This window comes from Ochotona curzoniae, unplaced genomic scaffold (genome assembly GCF_017591425.1).
Source record: "Ochotona curzoniae isolate NIBS_2020 unplaced genomic scaffold, NIBS_Ocur_1.0 contig_3819, whole genome shotgun sequence".
NCBI lineage: Eukaryota > Metazoa > Chordata > Mammalia > Lagomorpha > Ochotonidae > Ochotona > Ochotona curzoniae.
This window is the reverse complement of record NW_024466004.1, coordinates 50,820,148-50,840,923: the sequence shown is the minus strand read 5'-3', so window position 1 is coordinate 50,840,923 and position 20,776 is coordinate 50,820,148. Positions and strand designations below refer to the sequence as shown.

The 20,776-nt window shown below is 37.5% G+C and overlaps 1 protein-coding gene across 3 annotated transcripts in view; it reads right to left on the bottom strand.

Moving 5' to 3' along the window:
- GRIK2 (glutamate ionotropic receptor kainate type subunit 2) overlaps positions 1–20,776 on the bottom strand; it is a 577,027-nt gene that overhangs the window by 372,726 nt on the left and 183,525 nt on the right. For all 3 annotated transcript variants that reach the window (XM_040983826.1, XM_040983827.1, XM_040983829.1), the window contains exons 2-3: positions 11,055–11,222; positions 7,029–7,286 (exon numbers count right to left, since the gene is read on the bottom strand). In XM_040983826.1, coding sequence (XP_040839760.1) covers positions 7,029–7,286; positions 11,055–11,222 — 426 coding nt within the window. The remainder of the gene's footprint in view (positions 1–7,028; positions 7,287–11,054; positions 11,223–20,776) is intronic.

The following is a 20,776-nucleotide window of genomic DNA, read 5'->3' as shown; positions in this document are numbered from 1 at the left end:
GATGGAGATGACCCACCACATTAATGCTGTTTTCACACCTGCTAACACTACATTGCTTCTGTAATCTGTGGGTCCAGAAGTGATTTTGGCTTACAAATCTTGCTAAAATTTGGATGGATACAACTGCTACACAAAGTGATCCTTCTGAAGAAATTTGGCAGAATAGATTAGAAAACTTCTCAACAGCATTAGTACTCTAATACTATAAAGAACATTTCATGCAGCCTGGCATATGGCTCAACTGGCTGATTCTCCACTTAAGAGCTCCAAGATCTTATGTGGGTGCCAGTTCATGTTCCAGCTGCTCCACTTTCAATCCAGCTTCCTACTTGTGGCTTAAGAAAGCAGTTGATGGTGGTCCCAAGTCCTGGGACCCTTAACCTACTGAGGGATATAGAGGAGGATCCTAGCTTTGGATCAGCTCAGGCTCTTACCAATGAGGCCATTTGGGGATGGAAGACCTTACTCTCTGTAAATCTATATTTGTAATAAAACACTTTTTAAGTAAAAGAACATTTCATGATTCATGAAAGGAGGTCAAAATATCAACTTTAACATGTGTTTGGAAGAAGTTGATTCCAATTTTCGTGGGTGCCTTTGATGTGTTCCAGACTTGAGTAGAGGAAGTAGGAGCAGTTGTTACGGAAATTGTAAGAGATCTGAAATTTTTTTTTAATATTTATTTTATTTTTTATTGGAAAGATGGATATATAGAGAGGAGAGACGGAGAGGAAGATCTTCCATCCGATGATTCACTCCCCAAATGAGCGCAATGGCCGATGCTATGCCGATCCAAAGCCAGGAGCCTCTTTTGGGTCTCCCACACGGGTGCAGGGTCCCAAAGCTTTGGGCCGTCTTTGACTGCTTTCCTGGGCCACAGGCAGGGAGCTGGATGAGAAGCAGGGCTGCCGGGATTAGAACCAGCGCCCATATGGGATCCCGGGTGTGCAAGGCGAGGACCTTAACCACTGCGCCATCGCGCCGGGCCCAGAGATCTGGAATTTTGAATGACGTTATAGTGTGGGTAGATCTCGTCCAAGAAAGGCAAAATCAATTTGACAAGTTGTTGTCTTAAATATTTCTTCACAGCCACACAACATTCAGTAATTAACACTTTGGTTGGTTATCAGTCATCAGCGTATAAGCCTCTTCACTGCCAGAAAGACTAAGATTCACTGAAGGCTAAATTAAGGTATGCACCTTGTGCTTTCACACACATAACACTACTGATCGCTTACACCATAATATAGTGTAAATGTAGCTCTTACCTGCACTGAGAAACAAACAAACAAATTTGTATGATTCACTTTAGGTATTCATGTCATTGATGTGATCTGCAGCCTAACTTACAATTTCTCCAAAATGTGCTTGTATGTACAAACGTACACATGTCCACGTGTACACCTGGTGACTAGTTAGAATGGGGCCCACACCGAGACTTTCCGGAAGAACAGAACAGCACTTTAAACAACTCCAAGAAGCTTAATGATTGAATTCAAAAGAAGTTAAGTGTGAAAGTTAACCACAGAGAACACTGGAGGAATATGAAGACTAGATCACACAGGGCTTCATGCATTTCATACACCCTGGTAAGTTGTCCCTTTCTTATGAAACATCAAGAAACTATTAACTAGGAGATATAACAGAACTGCCTTTTTTTTTTACATTAACTATACTCTGAAGATTGAATTAGAAGGTTCAATTGCAGCTGAGAGATAATATCTATTATGACTTGAGTAGTGAAGAAACAGAGTAACTAAACAGATTGAGATATCATAAAAGTTATCATTGATACCCCAAGAGCTTGGTTGTGGAGCTGAAGGGAAGAGGAATCCAAGAAGGTTTGTATGCTCTGAGTCAGGCTGCTGATGGGGAAGAATTGGAGGAAGGAAATACGGAAAGGTGAAAAGCTTTCATTTAGCACTTGGAATTACTTTAAAGATTAAATGAAATAATTTCTGTGATTAAAACTAGACAAGATTTAGTTTTTTGGTATCTCATTATTTATATTTTTTTAAATTACTTTGTACTTGTCCAAAGTTGTACCTGTAATTTAGAATGAAAAATAAGAATAGACTCCCAAGCTTTCGTTTACCAGTGCAAAGTTATTTGTTAATAAACTGCTGCTCTATAAACAAAGATGAAACAGGGCTATTAAAGCAAATATTCAGAAATTATACTGCAAATGTTTATAAGCTGACAGCTACTGGACTTATTTTTAGTTTATATTTTAAATGAATATGTTCTAAAATGACTGACAGAAACACAGCTTTGTTTCCTAAGTCAATTCTTTTCCATCACTTTTGGACATTATTCAAAGCTATAACAGATTTTCATGGTGTTTGAAAAGCATTCATCCACAGCAACAACAAATGCTAATCACCATAGAAAATAAATATCTCCTGTTAGCCCAATTTTAAGAATTTTGGGGATAGGAAAAAATGCTAGCTGAAAATTTAATTATTATGTATCATATTGTACAATGCAATGAATTAGAGATGAATATTAATGGGAGAAATAGCATTCATGATAGATAAATATGGAAAGGTAAAAAGGAACTGTATAAAGAAAATGGCATATGTGTATGCTGCAATAAACAACAAATATTTAAATGCATAACAAGTTCTTGGGCCCGGCACAATAGCCTTGTGGCTAAATCCTTGCCTTACATATATTAGGATCCCATTTGGGTGCCAGTTCACACCCTGGCTGCTCCACTTCCCATTCAGCTTTTCACCTGGGAAAACAGTAGATTATAGGCCAAAGCCTTGGGATCCTGCACCCAAGTGAGAGACCTGGAAGAAACTCCTGGCTTCTGGCTTTGGGTTAGCTCAGCAATGGCTGTTAATGGCCACTTGGGGAGTGAACCAACAGATACAAGATCTCTGTGTATCTACTTCTCTCTATAGATCTGCCTTTCCAATAAAACTAAACAAAATAACATTTAAAATGCATACCAAGTTCCTAATGTTTATCTTGCTTGGGGTGGGAGTAGGATTCCCATCTCAGGCCACAGCAGTGACTGTAACTAGTGTTCATCTTACTCTTTCAAGTACTTGCTTAGGAAGTGTTCAAATTCTCCTGTTTCAATCCTACCAGTGAAGTTTGATATTGACAATTTTAAACACAGTCAAAATACCTACTTTTAGACATTTACAAATACTTTCCAAAGAGATTCTTCTCCCTATCGTACAATCAAAAAGAACACTCAAATATTCAATAGGATTTCTCAAAAGCACTCTAAAGAAAAGTGATGAGTTATAAACGCAATGCACTTATTACAAATAATATGAAAAACAGGAATAGAGCCAGCCTGTGGCACGGTTGGTTAATCATTTACTTGCAAAATTGGCATCCTAAATGAGTGCCAATTCAAGTTCTGGCTGCTCCGCTTACAATCCAGCTCTTCGCTCATGTCTTGAAAAAGCCACCTGGGATGGCCAAGGTCCTGTGGCAATGTAGCCACATGGGAGATGTGGAAGAAGCTCCAGACTCCCAGCTTTGGACTGGCTCTTTTCTACCCAATGCAGTCATTTGTGTAGTGACCAACATAAGGAAAATTCTCCCTCTCTCTCTTGCTGTCTCATTCTCTGAATCACTCCTTTCTGTAATGCTTCCTTTCCAATAAAAATAAACATTTTAAAAAACACAAATAATCACAAGTCCTTAAATAAGGAAAAGAAGCTTAACAAGGACTATGACTTAGTTTCTATTATAACAGTAATAATACATATAACTATTCCAAACACCCATAGACAGGTAACAGGTGCTTAACTTGAATTAAGTGTTGCATAGAATGGAACATAAACACGCATTTTCTAATCAAAAGATTTTTTTGTGCTAGATTAAAGTTATTATGCTTCCAGGTTTCATTTTTATTTTTAAACTTTTTTTTTAATTCTTGTGTTATCATACAGTTCTATAGGCTCTGGGATTTCCCATCCCCTTCCCCAAGTTCCCTCCTGCCCCCTGCCCCATTCATTTCCCCTCTAGTGTTACAATGGGTGGTACTTCATGAAAAGTCTTAGGTTGACCATACTGCTATTGAAGTGTTTAAGACACATTCACTCTATGAATAATTCTCTGACAACTCAGTTTATGTTCATATTTAAATAATCAGAAGCTTTTGAACCTTCAAGTATCTATGTCACATCCAAAGCAATGAAAGCAGCAAAGTCTATGCAAACATGCTCAGGATTACTAGTGATCAGAGAAATGCAAAGAAAAACAACAATGAAGTTTTACCTCACCATAACTAGACTGACCATCATTTGAAAATTTTAAAGCAACAGATACTGAAAATATTAAAACAGAAAAATTTAAAAAAGAAAAAAGAAACAAAAGAAAATAACAGATACTGGTAAGGATGAAGAGAAAAAGGTACCCTAACATAATTGACTATTGTGGAAAACAGCATTAGATTCCTTAGAAATTTTCAGATAGATTTATAGTAAGATCCAGACATTCCACTCCTGACAATATACCTAAAGGAAAGAAACCAGCATATAAAAATGTTTTCTGTACCCCCCATTTTTACAGCAGCTCAATTCACAATAGCTAAGATGTGGATTCAATCTAGATATCTATCAATTAATGACTGCATAAAGAAAATGTATTTATATACACTCTGGAATACTACACAGTCATATGAAGAATGAAATTCTGTCTTTTGCAACAAAATTAATATACCAAGTAAAACAAACAACAACAAAACAATGCAATGTATACTGAACTAAACTGACATATTGTGATTTGTTTGTTGTCTGTATGCATTTAGTGTATCCCTCGGTAATGGTGTTTCATGTATCTTATAGAGCTCTTTTTACAGAGAAGCACTGAGAATTGAGAATTTTAATATAAAGAAAATAGAAATTATTTTAGTTAAAACATTGAAAGAAAAGAGAGTGAGAATTCAAGAAGGCAAGTATTGTGGCAGTCTTGTAATCACATCTATGATATTGATGAAATCTGTTTTCCCATATATTAACAAATTAAAACTGCAAAAAACACATAAAATATTGTCTAAAATAATAATCTAGTTTCATAAATTTAATGACTTTAGACCTCCATTAGAAATATATAAATATAATTAACTGACATTTTCATTTAAATTTCCAATAATACTCATGATTAGAATATAAAGAAGAAAAATAGATAAACTACATAGGAAGGTTTACTCTATAATTGTGATACAAATCGATCATATTCCTATAATCTCTTTCTTTGATTTATCATTCAAGAATCACTGGTATAAAAAATGCTACATACACACATACACATACCAAGAGAATACTAAGAAAGGTAAAACATCCATAAAGTTTGAATATTTTTCCAGTATTCTTTCAATTATGAAATGTTTTAAGAAGTAAATACTAAATATCACATGTACAATTTATATGGCTATGTGTATATATATCTTATGTGTACTTGCACATGTGAGGATATATGGGAAGCATCCACTTGAATTATATCAGGAGAGATAAGAAGAATAAACGTCCTACATATACACAATGAATGAGCATCCGTGTTATCTTTTCTTGTATGGAAATATCCATAAATTCAATCGTATCAATTTGTAATGAGAATGCTATGGGCAATTATACTAGATAAGTCCATAGAAACCATTCACATTAAACCTGCTTTCAAAATTCACCCATAGAACTTTATTAATAAAATACACTGCAATGAATTTAATAGATCTGACATAAATCAAATAAAACATCAAAGGTATTCATATTATTTTTCAGGATTTTCACGGATACATTTCTAAGCTAATATTATTTATAAATATTTCACATTTAAATATGAACAAATTATTAATTGGCTCATAGACTTTATTCCAGTGGAAATCTAACTTTCTGACCCTGCTCTGAAAAAAGTGCTTGTCAATTTTCATCAATTTTGCTAACAAAAAAACCCCTTGCACAAAGTTTAATCTGTTTGACACTGTTGGACACAACTGAGGATGTTATAATCGCTTAAAATACCTATTATTATGCAAACACTAGGTAAATATTTGTTACAGTTTTGTTTAGAAATAATGACAAGAAAGATTGTACATGCTTATCATCAAAGTTCTTCTTATCTGAGTGTTTCCATCTCTGGTTGAATCAGAGTGTCTAGAACTCTTGGGTAAGGAGAGCCTATTGTACCACATTCGCAAACTGCATTTGTTCCTCATATACTCACCAGAATTAAATTCAAATTAATTCCTGTGTCAATATAAATCTATCTCTGCTGAAAACACTTGATGTGAAATGCTTCTGCATTCTAATTTTAAGGGCACTAATTAGATTGTTGATAATCGTCTTAAGGAGAACTCGATTATCACTCCAGAGCAAGTAAAATAGGATGTAGTTTGTCATCAATATAACCACCAACAGAAACTAGAACTTTTTCAGTACTGTTTATGTTCTGATATTTCTGAGACTTTTAAAATTGGCAACTCAAGATAATCACATATAAACACAGTAATAAATTCAGCAATTAAAGCACAGCAAAATTCACTGAAGCATCTAAGAGTTGTATATAGCAAACTCACTCTCAAGTGCTTGTTATCATACTCTTCTACATTTGTGAAAAAAAACTTTAATGCACCTTGCATGTACTAAGTGTATTACTTTCCACATGCATTCTTTGCACATACACAGCCGGAATAAATGTTGAAAAAAACTCTAAGATTCTTTGAAATTGTCACTGGAGATTAAGTGCCAAATTTTCCTTTGGAAACTATCCTGAACATTTAAAAAATTATTTGAATAAATATCTGAGTATTGCATTCCATACTATCACTATAGTTCACAGTTCAAAATAGCAGATAATTCTTAAATACTGAGAAGAGAATAAATTCTTGTTTTACCTGAATGTGCAAAATTAAATTTCTGTTTGCTTCCAAACAGCTTTCCTTGCACTGACTTGATTTTACAAACCAAATCACAACAAACACAAATACAGTAAGAATCTGGAATGTTCTTCAGATAATTATATATATTTTAGGTGTATCCCAGAAAGCTATTGATTTTTCTTACCAGTGCTGTCATCATACACAACTGTGACGGTTTTCCACTTGAAAAACTGTACCAGGTCTAAAATAGCACGGCTGAGTGAAGAGAAGTCTGGGTAGAGACTGACATAGAAGGAATCCTTATTGTCTGACACCTGGTGCTTCCAGCGGGTCTGTATGTGGGGGACTCCCAGGGCATTGCAGATGGACTGCACTGCATTTGCTGAAGAGCTGTGTGAAGGCCCGAAGATGGCAGCCACCCCAAGAGACAGCTGATCACAGGCTGAAGAGGAGAAAAAAGTCTGTCAATAATGAGAGGATACACGCCAGTACGCCAAAAGATACCACATTGTTATTACTGCAAACCAAAGCCATCATCCTGAAAAAAAAATTGTTTTTATTTAATAGAACATTTGCTGTTTTCTAATTTTCCATTTTCCCTGGAACTGAATATTTTTTGATTTATTACAAGGGATTTGAATCACCCAGATGCCTGTAGCTTAATTTTTAAAAAATACTGTACATAATGTCAAGCGGTGAAGATAGAGGAATGATCTTTTTAATTTAAAGGACCGAGAATTTATTTTGCAAATAGATTTTATTAGGAGCACAGAAAAATAATGTTATTTCTAAAATTTAGTGATCATCTGTTCTTTTAAATTCTTAGCGAGAAGCAATTTGCTTTCCATTCACCACTCAATTTGCTATGGTCATTCACAACAAAATATTCACACATATTCAATGATTAGCTTAATTTATGCATACAACCACCATGTAAAACTTGTTGTAACACTTATGAGGAAATTTCCATATGAAATAATCTAATTGAGTAGAAAGAACACCAACAGGATTGAGTAACTAGTTGGTTTCCTTTACATGTCTGATTTTAGATACTGTCCTATACTGTTTTTAAAAAATTCTACTTACGCATAGGGAATTTGATTCACATCAATATTACTTGAAGTACTTAAGAGAGCAGAAACACAGCAGGTATTACACAGATTAAATAGACTGATCAAGCTTAAAATTCCATGAAGCACACTGAAGCAGATAATTAAGTTTGGACTCACCTAGGAAGTGGGTAATGACTGGAAACATAAAAAATAAATATCTGAGGACCTGGGCTGTGGAATAAGCTTAAGTTTCTCTCATTTGTCTGGCAAAGGGGATTTTAAGAGAAGGGATTAAAAGTGTCTCATGAATTTTGATAGAATTTAAACTTTTAAAAAATGCTAGAGAAACAGGAAATGCCTAAAATTCTTTCTCAAGAACCCATGACTTTTTTTTTTTATCAGAGCAAATATTTTTAAAAGGCTGAGAAGAATTTTCATTGAGCTTTAGGCATAGCTGGTACTCTGGTTCCATTGCTCACAAAATTATATTTATGATTCTACTGTATAAATACTGCTTTCCTTTAGTGAATGAACTCTTAAAAAATAGAAGCATTTAATTACTGTGATTACTTCAGTTGAAATATTTTATTTCACCGGTTGTTTAAGTGGTATTTCATGGTTCGATTTGATGTAAATGAATTGATTTTGAATATACAGAATCTTATTTTAAACAATGATTGTAATTTAATCAGTAGAGAGAAGTGTGAGATTTTAATTCAAATGCATTGAGAACAAAGCGTCTTCCTTCACTAAAGTTTTGATAAATCACAAACCAGAAGAAGTTTAAAATATTACTTTGTATTATTTATAATATCCCTAAGTATATGTCACATAAAAATTAAACTGTTAGCTATCAATGAGTCACTTAAAAATAGTATATGATTTGGGCCCAGTGCAGTAGCCTAGTGTCTAATGTCCTTGCTTTGCACAAGTCTGGATCCCATATGGGCACTAGTTTATATTCCATCTGCTCCATTTCCCTTTCAACTCCCTGCTTGTGGCCAAGGAAAGCAGTCAAGAACAGCCCAAAGTCTTATGACCCTGAACCAGCACAGGAGACCTGGAAGAGGCTCCGGGCTGCTGGCTTCAGATTGGCTCAGCTCTGGCTGTTGTGGCCACTTGGGAAGTGAATGATCAGACAGAAGATCTTTCTCCCTGCCTCTCCTCCTCTCTGACTTTCCAATAAAATAAATCCTTTTTAAAAAAAAAAAACAATAATATAGGATTCAATTAATAATTCAAGTGCTAACAATTCAAATCTTCAAATCTTTGAACAAAACAGTAATAGCTAGTAAGTATATAAGCGAACAATAAGTATAAATAGTATAGAAAAGTTCAAACTTAACATTTAATTTCCTATTGTTTTAATACATCAGAATTTTTTAAATTGTAAGAATGCCCTACTTATTTTATAACTAATCAGTCACAGTTATATTTGCCTTTTTCATATGCCCTAAAAATAATGTCTCAATAAAAAAGTGCTTCCCCCTTACAGAATCCTGCAAAGACAGGCGGCATATAATCCAATGAGCTTCTTCTAGATCCAGACCAAGTCAACTGATGACCTTGATTCTCAGCGGGTTTCTAATGAGTGACAAGGTTTTAAGTTCTTCATATCATTCCGGAAAACGATGATTTACCATCTCATAATTTTGCAAAGGCCTTCCCAGAATAGCATCCTGTTTGTTATCAGGATATTCTAGACTTTTTTATGTTATTCTTTTGAAGTCATCAGTAAGAACAGAAATCTATTAATATTTTATCTATACTGTACTCATCTCCAATATTCTTTGGTCTAAATGTGTTCATTAAGGTAGAGCTTCTTCCTAACAAAGCACTCATGAACTATGCCACAATCAGAATCATCTGTGTTGCAGTTAATGACTTATTTGGCAATTATGAGGGCAAATGTTCTATTTTGTAGTAACCTTTAACCTTTTCTTTTCATGCTTTGAAAACCTTTCATCACTCTGACATAGCTCTGAAATGTGGAAACTTATTTATATTCATAAAGATTTGAATTCAAAGGGCAGGCAGAATATGGCTTTGATAAACACTAGTTAGCTTCTGGGGGAAAAAAAGATACTTTCATCTTAAGCAATATTGTATCTTATCATCTGCTATTAATGTTAATAACCTGAGACTAAATCTGTATCAACTAAGAATTACAAATAATTATATACAGTTCCATTAAGGTAGCCAATAAAACAATGTTAGCATTACAGAAAGGCAAAGATTGCTTAAAAATAAGTTGAAACAAAGCCTTTGTAATCTCATTTATTTGAGAAAATCTTTATTAAAAATTTCAACTCCTATTTCCTAAATACTGTTACAAAAGCAAAAAAAAAAAAAAAAAAGAAAAAGAAAAAACAACCACCTACTCTAAGTTCGCCAACATATGTAAGAAAAGATTGCTTAATTAAAACTGTAGGAACATTTCTCAAGCTACACCAGGGCTATGATATCCCCTCATGTATCAAAATTAATTCATATTTCACAAAATTATTTAATTATTCTCTTTAATTATTCTCAAATATGTTCCAACATGACTAAACAAAATTTATGAAGTAATACAATTATTGAATCAATTTTTGTAGCACTAATCATTTATTTCTCATGACAAAAGGAAACACCAACTAATTAAGAGAACTTAAGAATGGACTACACATAAACTACTATTGCTTAGTTTCCAATTAAGCTTTTAGTTGAGGCTGACATTTTAAAGTTTCTTTGAACCACAGGATTTTCAAGGCATCTGTTAGATTGACATTACAGTAGTCATATAGTGGGATTAACATATAAGTCAAATAAAATTGTTAATAATGGATTGCAATTTTATTACAAAAACCATTTATATTTTTATTTTATTCTAATCAGTTTTTGAAAACAGGAATAGCTTAATAACAACCCAGAATAACCAGTGGTGGAAAGTATTCACTGTCAAGCATCTAATTGTATTTTATATTATAAGCATATTTTTCATGGATAATTATGTCACCTGATTTTTTTTTGTCAAAATTTAAATATATTTTGAAATGAAAACTTTGCAGGCAGCGTTTTTAACAATTAGTTAACTACATGTTGAAATGAACAAATCTCCTAAGAATACTTAAAAATCTTAATCCCAGAAAATGCAATGTTAAATATGTATCAATTACCTTTCTTGGATGCTTCAAAACTGTCATAGAGGTTTATCTTCTGGGTGTCATATGTTAGGGTGGTATTGGGCAACAAGGTTCTGTTTCTATTGATTGTGTTCACAGCAAATCTGAATGCAAGTTCCTCAGCTCCCATTGGGCCAGATTCCACATATTCAAAAATACCACCTGTCAAATGAAAGAGAATTACCATATAGTTCTTACAAGATAGAGAACACATCATAAAATGCTGGCACTTGTATACATGCTTTGCACTCGTGTGTCCAACATTTAAGGTGTATGAAGTTTGGACTTATTTTAAAACCAAATAATGGGATATTCCCTTCTAAATAAATCCATACTAGCAAAATTGTCTTGGTATCATTGACAAAATACAGCATGACTTACTATTATTTTAAAATTTCTCTTTAAAAATTATATGTTTCAGAACTGAGATATTTTTGTAGACCTTTTCTTAAGCACTGGAATCTATTCCTTCAGATTTTACACATATTTCCAGAGTAAACCATCCTCTATATTGTTTTAAACTTAAATATTGAAAAGCTGTATTAAATTTGTCTGCATTAATCGGGAAATCAGAGTTATTTATCACAATTTTTAAGCCATCTTTACATTAAAAGAAAAAAATCTGCAAATTCCAGTCTCTCTGAGGAAGGTGAACAAAAAACAGCATTTATCTTGGTTCTGATGTAAGGACCTTTCAGAAAACACTTGACATTTATAAAGAATACTTTTCCAAAACAATGCAAATCCCTTAATCAGTGATAATTGTGTAGCATAAATTATGACCATAAAGTATAAAATTTCAAAACAAGTCTCATATTTGTTCCTTTCCACCGACTACATTCCAACCCAGTTCTCTTTCTTGTCCCACCATTCCTTTTCTCTGACATTATGGTTCTCTCTTCAGCTAAAATAAATCTGATTGGACCCTTTATCCAATACAATCTTTTCCTCATTCTAGGCTTGGTGAATAGGATGAAAGGCAAGTACTTGATACCTGGCACTCATCAACCTCTGTCCTTGGGAAATTTATAAAACTGTATCACATAATACAATGTTATTAACAATAAAAAAATAAATTAAAAAAATAAAAATAAAAAATAAATAAATAAACACCATAAATCCAAGACTGGAGACTCAGGCCAAAGCCACTGCCTTGTGGCGGTGGCTGAGTCCTTGGCTTTTCCAGGCCCAAGAGCAACCTTCCTTCAGGGTGAGTAGCCATGTGGGAAACTCGGGAACTGGATTAATATCCTAGCTCCTCACTGCCACCAAAAGCTTGCAGCAGGAAGAGTTTGGGAGGATTTCAAATCTTGGGACTGGGGGCGGCTTGAAATCCCCTGCAGGGTGACAGCTGTGGGAGGTGCCCCTGCCGGGCGGAATCCAAGACTGGGGACTCAGGCCAAAGCCACTGCTACAAGGCAGTGGCTAAGTCCTTGGCTTTCGGTGGCCAGTGTATCAAATAATGCCAGGCTCTGCCTATTGGCTGCCCAGCAACGAGCTCTGGGGTTTTTATGATGTGAAATGGTTGCTTAGGGACACCCATGAATAAGGCCAGCTTTAGTGTAGGTAAGAAATGAATTCCTGGTGATTCCCAGTAACAGGGACATGAAACTTTAGGACAGGAGTAGGACTGAGACCTGAAGGTTTGAAGGGGAGCGCCCATAAGATCTATTTGAGCCAGACTGAAACACCAGCCAAATTAGGAATCCTGAGAATGGCTATTAGCATAGAGTTCACTGACTGCCACACACCTGTCCACACCAAAGCTATGGATGGGGACCTGTCTAGCTGGGCACCATAACTTGACTGGGTGGTGGAACAGTGAACTGGTCACATTCGGCAGTCAAGACACTTACCAGTGCACGACAGAATTTGGTCCAGGGGTAAACTCTATGGGGGAAGTGTGGGCCCAACCCTGTGGAAATACAAGTCCCGCAGCTTAGCTCGCGGGCTGGGGTGCCGAGGGGCTAAGCTAGGAGTGACCATGGCACCTGCCATCACTTATGGGTAAAGGAACCAATGGCATTCTGGGCAGGTCAAGGCAGCATTACCCAAAGCAGCATCCTAAAACAGGATGTGGAGTGGGCCGAGCTGCAACTGGAAGGGGGCAGACTGGGCAGGGCCAAGCAAATATCAACTCAAAATGAAAAGAAATCAGGATGGAGCACATGTCATTCCAACCCAGGCCCTTACAACAACTGATATACAGGATGCAGGGATACTATGCCACAGCACTGAAGGCAAAGGCTGAGAAAGGTGAGGGGAACACCTATGGGCCTCATGTGAGCTAGATCGGGGAAGGGCCTGATTTGGCTGACTGTTCTGAATGGTGCAAGCAAAATTAGAGTGGGCAAGTGTTGGTAGGGCTTTACCACATCATCAGATGGCAGAGACTGGCACTGGGGGCAAATTCTGTCAAGTTAAACACCAGAACCACCTGGAGAGTGCGCAATCCAGAAGTTGGAGTGGCTTAATAGGGAGACAGTGGGCACCTCCCTCGTGGGTAACTACTCCCACTGGAGAGCACGAAAACCAGGACAGGAGCAGAGTTGCTAAACAGAAAGGCACCTGCCAGTATGTGTGTGTGCTGAATTGTAGGCTGGTTGGGTCAAAGTAGACTTCAATGCCCATCAATAAGTACCAGAGCTTAATGGGAGGTGGGGCAGACTGAACAAGCCTGCGGTACATACTCGCATGCATGGGAACTAGGGAAGGGAGCAGGCCTGGTGGGGGTTATGGGGAGTTGCCCCAACTAAACTGCAGCACTCACTGGTTTGCGTGAGGACCAAGTATGAAGTGGGTCGGATTGAGCTGGACCACAATACCCATTTGTCCAAGTGGATGACAAGGCAAGAAAACAGAACTGACCCAGCGAAGACTGGTCACATTAAGTAGGGCCACGAGATTAACAAACACGCTAGAGAACCATATTCGGATGAAGATTCTGTGTGGCATGTGTGGGCCAAACCCTATGGAAATTCTAGCCCCACAGGTTACTTCAAGAGATGGAGTGGTGGTGGACTAAGCCTGGTGTGACCAGGGAGCCTGCCATTGATCACAGATTGGAGAACCGACGGCAGTCTGTACTAGTCAAGGCAGTGGTGCTCGAGCGTGCATCCCGAGTGGGGTGTGGGGTAGGCCGGACTGGTTCACCAGCTCATGCAAGGCCAAGGGGAGAGCTGGACTGCGCTGGGCACTGACCTAAAGCCCACTGGCATGTATGAGAACTGGGTCTGGGAGGGATCAGGGGGAGAAACTTTGAAAGCTCCCCTGCAAGTCCCTGAATAGGTAGTCCAGACCTGGGGGTCAGATAGTCCGGGCAAAGTAGCACCAAAGGCTTGTCAATGTATGAAAAGGCAATAGAACAGGTGCACCAGGCAGTACTGAGCAAACCTCAGCCCACAAGTAAGATTGGAAACCAGGGTGGAGCACAGGACATGCCCTGCTAGGTTTTTGCACCAACTGGTCTGCGTGAGCCATGGATGCTGAACCACAGTGTCTAAGGCACGGGTTGCGACAGGTGAGGGGCTATTCCAAGCTGAGTCAGAGAAACTACTGGCATGTGTGCAATCTATGGTTGGGAACAGGCCCGGTTGGGGGGCTAAGGGGACACCCTAGCTGGGTGGAGGTTCGCACCAAGGGTGCACAAGCTGGAATGGGGCTGCGTTCTGGTCAGGATACAGTCGTAATCTCCCTTGGCATAAGCGTGGACTGGAACAAGACACATAGGGCGGGCCAGACTGCAACACCTTCTGGTGTTCTGGAGGACCAGGGTAGAAGTGGGACAGACTAGGCAAGGTCTCAACCCCTACTGAGCCATATATGAGCTATATATGGGTATGGACGAGCAGTGGCTGGGCTGAAACATCCAACAACAAGAACCAGAATGGGTTGAAAGCCAGTCAGGAAAAGCCACTGTTCCTGCTAGGACAGGAGGTGAACTGAATAGTGCTGGCTCATGGACCCACTGGTATGCACGAAATCTGGCACTTGGAGGGGTTCTGATGGAGGAGCCCGGGCAACTCCTCTGGCAAGACACAGACCCTGCAGGTAAGCGCAAGAAGCATGGAAGGAAACAGCCAAGAGGTCATGGAAAGTGCCCCACTGGCATACATTTGGCATGGGTTGGGGGCAGAGCAGGCTGAATCAGTTCACATCATCCACTGGCAAATCTGAACACCAGAACAGAGTGTGGGTCAAGCTAGGTTCGGTACACAACACGGAATGCCAAGGTGAGCTTGCCTGAGCCAGATGTGACCACAGCACCCAACCAGCACATGTGAGAACCAGGAAGAGAGGAGGCAGAACTGGCAGGGGAATAAGGGAGGGTTCCCTTGCTGAACAGCTACTCCCTCTGGAGAGTGTGAGCTGGGTAGGGGGTAGACCAGAGTAGGCAGGGCTTCAGCACCTGTACGCCTCAAGTGGACCAGATTAGGGAAAAAACAGGCTGGGCTGATTATTCCTACTGGTGCAAACAAAATTAGAGTGGGTGAGGGTTGTTTGGGCTTAGCCACAGCATCAGCTGGCAGAAGCTGGCACTGGGGGCTAGTTCTGTCAAGTTAAACCTCGGAACCACCTGGAGAGTGCATAATCTGGGAGTGGGAGTGGCCAGGAAGGGAAATAGTGGGCTCCTCCCTCTCGGGTTACCATTTCTATGGGAGGGCATGAAAACTAGGACAGGGGCTGGGGTGGCTAGACAGAGACACCCCACAACATCCCTGAAAGCTGGATAGTTGAGCTGATTAGATGGAACAAGGTTTTAATACTCATGTATGAGAGCAGAAGGGAATGTGGGACAGACTGGACTAGTCTGCCACACGTACTGGCAAACCAGGGTAGGGGCAGGGCCTGGTGGGGGTTATTGTGGGTCGCTCTGGCTGGGCTGCAGCTCCCACTGGTTTATGTGAGGGCTGAGTATGTGCTGGGCAGAACCAGGCTGGACTGCAAACACCCATTGGTTCCAGTGGAAGACAGGGATGGAAACAGAACCAACCCAGCAATTGCAACCACCAGCTGATCAGGGCGATGGACTGTGCAGGGCTCTGTTCTTGCTAGTACATACAAGAATCTGGTCTGGGAACACCTCAGACAAAGTTTCTTTGGGGATCCCCACAATCGAGCTTTCAGACACAGAACGCTACCCATCAAATGACAGAGGACAGAACAAGTCAATCAACCACCTCAGCTATATGTTGGCAATGAAAATACTGGGCAAATGGAGACTATATGATAGACTATGTCGATCTCTGGAATCTCCAAAGACCGCATCGTGCTTGGAGTGGTGAGAGTGGCAGCAATTCAGAACTGTTGAACTATCAGAACCACTTGAGCAAAACCCTGGGAGCATGCCCCACTCCTGGGACCTGGGGTGGGTGGGAGACTGGGTGGGGCTTCTCCCTTAAAATCTCCTTTTACATCAGATATACTAAGGAAACAATACGGAACTGGTTGTCTTGCCCATCTTCCTGCAGTGCTTGAACCTTTTTACCCTTATTATGTCAAGATTGTAAAAAATAATAATAAATAAATACATAAATAAAAATAAACAACATGTATATTTCTCCCTTTCAAATACCACATTATGTACTCTCAGCACAATCATTTACAAATTATATTGCCTTAAACAAGCCGTTTTCAAAACTAATAATTCTGTGTTCTGAAACATAATTTTTAACACATGAATTCAGATGATTATGTTATATTATAAATAAGTCAAGTACTTATTTAATCAGTACATAGCCATGACATCATAACAGTTCCTTGATCTATGAGGAATTAGAACTCATAAATGATCTTATACACAAAAGAAAATCTGTTACTTGAGGCCACCTTAGTTGGAATTGTTTTCTTAAATTTGGATTTGGATCACTTTGATTGTGCAGTTATGCAACAATATAATTCAGATCTTTGATAATTTATGCTAAGCAGAAAGATAAGAAGGGTATAGGTGCCTAACAGGTATTATGAGCCAAAGTGAATTTTAAAAAATATTATTTATTTCAAACATTGAGTTGTCAAGAGAGACCAACAGAGTAAAGAGAGAGAGAGCGGTCTTTATTTTGCTGGCTCAGTCCCCAGATGGCTACATAGAGGAGCCTCCAGGCTCCTGGCTTCAGCCCAGAATTGGAATCAAATGTCTCTATTATATTTTTCCTCAAAAGATGTTCCCCTGTGAGGAAAACCAGTCCCTATCTACCCCATCCTCTGCTACACACACACACACACACACTCACACACCATGCAACACACTGCAAACTTTTGAGGCAGTCACCTTCTTAGTAAAAACATTCTTCACTAGCTGTAACACTCTGAAATCATGTCTCTGCTGTCCATTCCTATAGCACAAGCATATTTTGAAACATCATATATGAATAACGCTGCAATTTGAAGCTTCACAAGGTTAAATCAGTATGAAACATGTAAACTGGTATTCACTGTGACTGAAAGATGAAAACTTCAAATATTCAACATTTATTGGGTATATACTCTCTACTAGGCATCCTTGTGTTTTTATAAAAAATTTTGTAAATATTAATAGAAAGTAATGAAGTAATCTATTTGACTTCATTTATATCAACATATCTTCTATTGTTACAATATTGTGCATCTTTACAACAGTTAAAATATTTAAATTGCCCCAAATTTTCAATATAAGAAAAGTTTCCTCCTCTATTCCTCAAGAAGTAAATTCATCGGTCAAACAACCTGCTTTACTGGATCTGTTGCAGTCTTTACAAGACCTTGGTGCAGGTGCAGTGTCCTGAGCATCTTGTCACTGACTTCTCAGTAAATCACAGATACTAATAAGAACACAAGGAGACATCAACCCAGATATTTCTAATCATTGCACTGTACTGCTTTCTCCTGGGTAACACTGTCATTCTTTATCCTCAATCTCTGATAGGTTTTGTAATAGCTTTCCTCTTTCTGAATGATAAATATTTTCAATTTTCTAACACAGATTCTTAAGAGTTTCTGATCCATAGATCATAAAACTATATTATTTTAAAATTGATTTTCTGTGACGTTGGAGGATGTCATCTTAGTTAAGTGTATGCAGGGGAAAACAGATGCACATTTAGCCCTCTAAAACTGAGGCAACATGGAAAATTAAGGAAATTCCAGGTCCTCCAATCATGACTCTGGAAGTAAACAGTGTAATGTATGACTTTTTTCAGAGGAAAGGAAATAACTTCACACCAAGAGATCTGTCTCAAACACTGTTTTGATTGTCTTAATCTGTGAAGCAACTGGTATTTCTAATTTAATCAAAATATTGTTCCTAGTAGTTTGAGATGCATTTCTAGAGAAAATAACTTTTTCCCTTATGTTACTGAGCCTCAGTGAGGCATTTAATTAATACCTTTATATTCCAGTTAAAATAAAATTAAACAAACAGGGATCATTTAGTTTGTGCCAAGTGCTGAAATTTGGAGAGTTATAGTAGCCCTTACAATTTTGAAGGTACTTTTTGCATAACTATTCCTACGACTGTCATTTTCAGTTCAACTCCATCTTGTACTGGCATGTTTGCAATAAAAAAATGATAATAGACTCTAAAATAATTATTTGATTAAGTCATACAAAGTAATATAAATTTTAGGAAGGTAGTGTAATACGCAAGACGAGCTGGTGGAAACTAAAACATAAAAGGAATTATTTGAAGAGCAAATAAGTCTTTTGACTTTACGAACTTCCTTCTGAGTCCAGCATATTATTCAGTAGTAGATAGAAAATAGGTGTCAATTTTTTCCCTACATTTGGTCCGATATTAGAGAAAACGTAAGAGCTACACATTCAAATAATATTAATTTTTTAAAAATATTTATTTATTTTTATTGCAAAGTCAGATATATAGAGAGGAAGAGAGACAGACAGACAGGAAGATCTTCCATCCGATGATTCACTCCCTAAGTGACCCCAATGACCGGTGCTGCACCAATTCAAAGCCAGGAGCCAGGAACTTCCTCTAGATGTTCCACACAGGTGCAGGTTCCCAAGGCTTTGGTCCTTCCTTGACTGCTTTCCCAGGCCACAAGCAGAGAGCTGGATAAGAAGTGGGACTGCTGGGTTTAGAACCGCACCCACATGGGATCCCAACACATTCAAGATGACACGTTCAAGACCAGGACTATAGCTGCTAGGCCATGGCGCTGGGCCTGACAAATAATACTAATTTCAAAGTGGATGCACTACAGACTATAAGGAAAATTAAAAAATGGCTACCCAAATGTAAGCAATTGAAGATTTGTAGGAATGCATACTAAATAACGAAACAGATAACACGAAAGACTGCCATATACCCACCCTAAATACAATACAAAAAACATCAACTATTTGAAAGACCAGAGCCTTCACTTACACTTGTAATTTTTACAAACTGCACTTTCTAATTTTTTTCAAAGACAAGTCAGCTAAATATGAAGAAAGTGAAATAAGAGACTGGACAAACAGTGCCTTCACTATCAAGATCTCCAATTTTTAATTTCTGGAAGATGAAGAGATCTTAATGAAAAGAGATTTAGGAAGCTTTCATAATTTTAATATGTCCTAAAAGTTACACAGTTAATTAGAAAGGAGAAATTAGAAATTAGAAATCATGGCAATTAAGTTCACAGATTTCTCATAGGAAACTCTACAGGCAAGAAGAGAATTGAGCAATATATTCCAGATTCTAAAAACAAAAACTAATGGCTCAGAATAATGTACCCAGCATATATCCTTTGTCTTTGAAAATGAAATAAAAGTCTTCCACAGTAAGGAAAAAAGAATAATGCCTCTTGCAAACCTGCCCTACAAATGATACTTAAAGATGTTCTCTGGACAGAGAAAAGAAATAGCACCCACCAAAACCAAAAGCAAATGTGAACATCTCACTAAAACAGCAGAACCAAATCAATGAACAACCCATTGCTACACTGGCAGAAACAGATCACCACTTATTCATATTAACCCTGAAAGTAAATGCCTTAAATTCTTTAATCAAATATCATAGCTTAGTAGGCCGGATTTAAAAAAAATAATAAAACCCATCTATTTGTTGCCTACAGGAGACACAATTCACCAACAAAATCAGCAGAAACTATATCTTATGGATTTAAACACTGTTGTTTTTAATTTTTAATTTTCAAAACACTTTTTTTCTCATGAAGTTCTTCAGTGACTCACAGATCATACAGGAGCATCCAATTACTTCAAGAAAGTTCTTTATTTCCTTTTTCATTTCTTCAGCAACATATTAGTTATTCAGTAGCATGTTATTTATTTCCCTGGCGTTTTTAATTTCTTTTTTTCTTCCTACTGTTGTTTTTGTTTCGGGTCTTTCCATTTAAGGGGTTGTATAGTAATTATGTAAAGGAGACTATAATATTCAGATGTGAGGATACAATGCAATTTGCTTCTCTACTTTCGGATCATAGGTGGACTCCCAAGGGCATATGGAACTGCATGATAAAATAATAATTTAAAAAACAGAAAAATTTTAAGTATAAATGTTTAAAGAGAAAATAAAAACAAACAAAAAAATGAGATGGAGCTCAATGCCAAACTTTTTCAAAACTGCACACTCATTAATGCTAAATAGCCTTTGACCAAATACATTTCAGAGAACATATGTCAAAATATTACTACATTCAATCAATAAAATATAGATGCCAAATTTTATGATTGTGAATTGTATTTGTATGTTTTAAGACTAACTTAGAAATAGTAAAATA